This window comes from Mya arenaria, chromosome 3 (assembly GCF_026914265.1).
Source record: "Mya arenaria isolate MELC-2E11 chromosome 3, ASM2691426v1".
NCBI classification, from domain to species: Eukaryota; Metazoa; Mollusca; class Bivalvia; order Myida; family Myidae; genus Mya; species Mya arenaria.
The window spans coordinates 85,173,495-85,179,847 of record NC_069124.1 but is presented as its reverse complement, the minus strand read 5'-3'; the positions used below and the strand labels follow the sequence as shown (position 1 = coordinate 85,179,847).

Here is a 6,353-nt window from a genome sequence, read left to right as displayed (position 1 = left end):
AAAAGGTCACAGTTAAGTTCATCCAATGACAACATTGATGTTTGTTTGCATGGTCCAAATGTTATTGCTGTAGCTTAAAAAATAAGAAAGTAAGTCAATTTAGGGTCATCCAAAATCAACATTGATATTTGTTTTTAAAACAGGACACATGGTCCAAATTTTATTGCTGTAGCCTCAAAAATTAAAAAGTAAGTCAAAGGTCACAGTAACAGTCATCCAAGGACAACATTTATATTAATTTCCAAAAATGTACACATGGTCCAATTTTCATTACTGTAGCTTCAAAAATAAGATAGTAGGTCAAAAGGGGTTTGGCCAGTTTTGACCCAGGGACCATCACATGATGCTACATAACAAATATCAAAGATCTGGGCCATGGGTTTCAGACAAAATAGATTTTCAAGGTTTTTCTTAAATAAGACCATCGAAAACTTGTGACCCTCAGGTTGGGGCCGTTTTGAGCCTAGCTCTGATGGATAGCTAAGAAAAGCCAGTACAGCAGGACAATTAACAGCAACATGGCTTCAAGTTCTCATGTAGAGGGGTAAAGTCAAAGTTTTGGTATATGCTCCATAACTCTTCAAAATATATGTAGCTCTATGAAGCTAGCTAGTTCAAATAAACATCAGAACACCTGATGTATCTCAATGGAAACAAGTTCAACAAATTACAAGTCATTACGTTTCTTACAGTTATTAGATTATCAATAACAAATTTAGGAAAAAACAATTTGATTTTATCATTTATTTTAATTCATTTCAAAAGCAAGGAATACTCATAAATTTATGTAACAGATCTATTAACATGCAGTAAAATAACAGTGCTTCTGCCAGGCAGTATAAATGGGATTCAATAAATAGACTAGTGTATGATCAAGCTTCACTCTGGGCCACCTCTCTGAAAAGGAAAATCAAATGTTTTCATATCATTAAACAAAAACATGTCAATAAATTTCAAGTATGGTTAATGAAAATGTATGACATTGATTTCAAGTTTTTTTTCTTAGGACTTGTGACAAAAATATACAATAAATACTTTGACTCAGTTTCCAATACCTGTACTTACCTGTAACCAACAGTATGTAAGTATGACATTGTTGAGTCAAAAATGCATAACAGAACAAAACAAAAACACAGAATGCTACCAAACAACTGACAGAGTGTGCCAGGGTTAATGAAATAATACAGATTTTTTATACCTGTATGTAATCCATTTCCTCCAATGATATTGGTTTTCTCTGGAACCTGGCTGGTACAACATCGCTGTATGAGTTGGCTGGTGGTTTAGCTGTGAAGGAAGGTGGTGAGGCCACAGCTGCAGATGCTGCAGTGGACCCTTTAATACTACCTGGATATAACAATTATGTCATATATTTACTTGAAATTCCTGGAGTGCTTAATATAAAAGCTTATTAGTTGTTTCTGGTACTCTTATTCAATTTAATGTAGAGCAACAGCCTTAATGCTGTTCTGAGATTTAAGCTTCAGTTGCTGACAACCAACTTGGGAGTAAAAGAATCCTGGGCTCAATCCCATCCGAATACGTAACTAGACATCTTACAAAGATACTAAATTATGATAATATTCAAACTGCTATTACAGTACTAACTTTTTTTTCAACAGTACTTAACATTTGAGGTTGGTTTGATTTTGCTTCTTATTTTTTAAGTTTTTAAGGACAATTTCAACACATGAATAAAACATGACCAACCCATTGCTTCCTCAATGGACGATCTTGATGGAAACCTGATCAGCGGAACATGAGGTTTAACAGCCTGTAAAGACAAAATTAATTAACACTTTTAGTCCGATAAGTTATACCTCTCACCATTCCTGGTTACTGTATGAGTTTGCGCCCCACCCCAGGCCCACACTTCAACAGTTTACTTTCCTGGTATCAGGAACAGCTACTAGTCTAAAATAATAGATGCTCATTACAGGATTCTTTTAATGAAGGATTTGCCATAAAAAAATTGGTAAAAATTTGGTCCACGTTCAATTATTGGGACTAGAAAGCTGCATGAAGTTATAAGGTCGAGAATCGACCAAAGAGGTTAATCTGGTAGTTAGAACCAGTTACCTATTAATGTAGATGAATAAATAGGACTAAAGGAATAAAACATGAGATAGTGTTCGGAATTGTGATGTTTATATTTACACCTCAACTTCCATTCCTTAAATGAATGTCATTTCGGCAATTGCGTTCATCAATCGATGAACGCAACATCTTCGGATCGCAATTCATTGCATAACACTAAACATGAAAAATATTGATCTTGTTATTGTTTGTATTGTGTCAGAAGGTCCCGTAAAATATAAATCAACATTTTAGAAAGTGTTAGTTTTTTAAATTTTAAATGTGTGGTTGCCATAACTGTTTGAATTTTACGTTTAAAAGTAATTTCAAGTGGTTGATCTTTTCCCGCGATATTGTGACGTCATTAAAAAATGCTTCCGGTTAGATTCGGGTCGTTCTATTTACAGAATAGGTAGGAATGGGTTACTGAAAGTTTTTTTTTAAATGAAATTAAGTTTTTTTTAACAATTCTCGAATGAAATAATGAACTTTTGGTGTAAATATAAGTAATGAATTGCGGGCTTGATGTCATTATCGGGGATATGAACGCAATTGGGCTGGTCAAAGTACTCGTGGAGTCCTTCAGACTCCACACACTTTGACCAGCCCAATTGCATTCATACCCCGATAATGACATCCAGCCCGCAATTCACTCCTTAAATACATGCATTTTTTCATTTTATTGGGAGTTTATTTTAAAAACAAATCATGTTTCATCAATTTGACTGTCTCTCCTCAAAAACAATGTTAAATAATCATGATGTCATCATGATATTGGAGTTACATCCCATTCCAATGGTTTATTGACTCAAAGTTTTCTGTGAAAAACGGTTGTAAGTGCAGTTACAACCGTTTTACACAAAAATAAATTGCCATTTTCAGATACAACCTTTTGACAAATATGGCTTTATATACATTTATCCTTAGATTACAGAGCTAATTTTTGGGGATATTATGGAGGCTTGTAAAATAGGTTAAAAAACATGTAAATATCACTTTTGGAAAAAAATGTCAGTTATAACCGTTTTGCGCTTAGCCCGCGATCTATCTCTGTTTAATGTCAACTCCTCTTCCGAGTGTTACTGATGCATGAGATAAAACAAAACTATTGCTCCAATATATATTTTAATATCTATCTATCCTCCTGTCCCTTAAACACTTTGAAAAGGAACCATCCGACAATATTTCATATCCGAACAATAAGCGTTTAAGCAATATCGAATTTCCAGTGGCAAACAAATGTTAATGTTTCCTTCTGATAATATATCTAAAATCAACACATGCAACAATCATTGTAAAGATAGTTTTTAACTTATACTAGTATAGGTGAAACTAAGAAAAAGAAATACCTGTACTGCCCTTGTTAGTGTTGACATTTTCATTATTGTCAAGGGGAATAACTGATAAAATCTCACATACATATATATGTTTACGAGAATGCGAATGAGGCTACTGTCCCCGATTCGATACACTTTAATAGGTACGTTATCAATCTCATACGGGGTGATCTCCCTTGAGTAACAGAATTGACAAGTCCGGGACGCCCTCTTGATATTTAAAATTTAGAATGCTATTTTGTTTAAGTTTAAGTTATGAACATAATTGAAGTTTTCATACATTCAATTCAGTTTAGTACCGGCACTATGAGAGCAACATTAAAAAAAACATTTAAAATATTATTTAATAAATGTCTTCTGTACGTTGGATTAGAAATATGCTGTTCTCCAGCCTGCTACAACAATGTTTCCCTGAACAAATAACGGTCCTTACAATGTAGCTACAAAATGGTTGACGTTTCTCAAAAGCAACATATCCTATTACGGTCTGAATTAATTGGGGCTGAACTGAATTTTAAGGAAATGTATGATTGTCATATATATACGTGAATCGCTAGAAATGGCAATTTCCCCAATCTTAAGTGTTGCCTGTTAACATTGAAGTATATAGTGACATTAATTAGTGGTGTATATACTTAAACATGAAATAATACTGTACTGGTACATTACAGAACGTTGTAAACTTCAGCAACTATTCATATGATATACCCCGAATATATACAATGTACACTATTCATGATACAATTATGGACTTGCTATGAATGCTATAATGTAATGTGATATTCATGAGCAGTCGAGTTACAAAGATCTAAATAGTGATGCATAGCAAAACTGATAAACAATACTGTCACGTATGAACCTATGGTTTAAAGGTCCGTGGTTTTGTATGGAATATTTCAAAATATAATTTATCAACTACAACAAATAGACAAGAACTTATAAAATATCTTTTTACATGTATATCAAAGAAGCTTTGTGTTTAAGACGAAAAAAATGAGTATTGAATTATAAACGTTTTGTTCATCCTCACCTTAATTGACCAGGTCCATATAATTAGTATTCTATTTCACTCTTGTGTTTTTATATATTGTATTATGGTTACGAATTCGATATAAATGATCAGTTCCATGTTCTATATAAATGTATTTTAGACGTGGGTAAGATCCGAATAATATTTCACAATCAGGCTCCAATATCACGAAAATACTTAAGTCAAATCTCAAACTCAGTCTCAATACATTTTATCACGTAGCATTAAAATTTATTAAAAATCATATATGTTATTTGCAGTTTTATAAGCACATTCTATCATGGAATATGCTGATAAAAGCCTTTGGTCGAATTCAAAGCTAAATATATTCTACAGCCAAAAATGTATTTGAGTACAATTTAGTATTCTTTATAAAATACTCAAGTATATTTTTGCTCTAGAATTAGTTTTCTTTGAAATATTGACAAAACATTTTTATCGACACATTCTATGAGAAAATACGTTTTCGAACAGTATAAAACCATGCAAGATTTTGAAGGATATTTTGCTTTTATATGGTGAAATATGTGGAGACTGATTTTGAGATTTGACTTAAGTATTTTCGTGATATTGGGGCCTGGAGTTATTGAAACAAGTTTCAGTGATGACAGCATCATTTTTTTTTGTACGCGGAAGGTTTCTAAGTCATTTATTTGATCGCATAATAATATTACAACACTATCCATGAAAAAACTATAGTAAAGAAGAGTTTCAGGAGTTTCAGGGAAACTTGTTAGCTGCTGATTAGACAAGTATTATTCTTTCTGATAAAATTTCTGAAGCTTGGGATTTTTTATAGAATACTTTTATGTCAGTTGTTAACAATATTGCACCATTTAAACAACTGCGTATTAAACAAAGAACAGAACCATGGATAAATTTTGATATCCTAAATGCAATAAAACAAAGGGACTCTGCTTTTGAACAGTATCGAAAAGTCAGAAGTGATGAAAATTATAGTACTTTTAAATCATTACGTAACAAAACACAGTATTTGATTGATTCATCCAAGAAAAGCTTTTTCAATGAGACTCTGGAAGAAAACTCTGGAAGTCTCTGATTCAAAGTCTCTGTGGTCTATTCTTAAAAATCTTGGCTTACCTTCCAAAAAAGGGCTATCTTCCTTAAGTTCCAACATGTGTCTTAATATTGGTGGTGATACTTGTTTTGTTAAGAAAACTATTACCGATTCGTTTAATTCATTTTATACCACAGTTGCCTCTAAGCTTGTTGAAAAATTACCAGTTTGTGTAAATAAGTTTGGAAATTCTTTTGTGACAAAATTTTAGTCCAATTTAGGCGGGTTGTTAAATAGCTTTTCTTTTTCATTAGTTTTCGAAAATCAGATTTTGATATATTTATCTAAGTTAAGTGCTAATAAGGCTACAGGTTTAGATGGCATGTCTTCTCGTTTTTTTAAAAGAGGGAGCTTCTATTATTGCCGAACCTATTGCTCATGTCAAATTTATCCCTTATTCAAGGTGTGGTACCAGATGATCTTAAATCAGCTAGAGTAGTTCCCATATTTAAAAAGAATGACCAAACTTCTGTAGTTAACTACCGCCCGGTTTCTATTCTAAGTATTGTATCAAAGATTTATGAAAGGTTGTATATGGCCAAGTTGAATCATACTTCAAAGTAAACAAGTTATTGTATAAATTTCAGTCTGGGTTTAGAAGTGGCTACTCAACAGATACATGTCTAATTCATTTAACAGATTTCAAAAGGATTGAGATAGACAAAGGTCATGTAGTAGGTATGATTCTGTTAGACCTCAAAAAAGGCTTTCGATACAGTCGACCACTCCATCCTTCTTATAAGCTTCGATCAGCAGGAGTTGGTGATGACATTTTAAGATGGTTTGAATCCTATCTTTCAGATAGAAAGCAACTAGTTGACATCTCCAATAC

General features: G+C 32.7%; 1 protein-coding gene across 1 annotated transcript; it reads right to left on the bottom strand.

The window, feature by feature from the left end:
* Positions 1–731: 731 nt before the first annotated feature.
* On the bottom strand, positions 732–3,485 carry LOC128228818 (alpha-ketoglutarate dehydrogenase component 4-like). Its single transcript, XM_052940318.1, has 4 exons — positions 3,426–3,485; positions 1,711–1,774; positions 1,199–1,347; positions 732–897 (listed from the first exon to the last, which is right to left on the bottom strand). The coding sequence occupies exons 1-4, from the start codon at positions 3,456–3,458 to the stop codon at positions 880–882; spliced, it is 264 nt and encodes an 87-aa protein (XP_052796278.1). The 5' UTR covers positions 3,459–3,485; the 3' UTR covers positions 732–879.
* Positions 3,486–6,353: the final 2,868 nt, after the last annotated feature.

Excerpts from the sequence above, each read along its gene's own strand:
- LOC128228818 (XM_052940318.1), bottom strand. The coding sequence starts at position 3,458 with ATGAAAATGTCAACACTAACAAGGGCAGTACAG. Across the intron at positions 1,775-3,425 it reads CACTAACAAGGGCAGTACAG|GCTGTTAAACCTCATGTTCC; the intron begins GTATTTCTTTTT and ends TTGTCTTTACAG. Across the intron at positions 1,348-1,710 it reads GTCCATTGAGGAAGCAATGG|GTAGTATTAAAGGGTCCACT; the intron begins GTTGGTCATGTT and ends TGTTATATCCAG.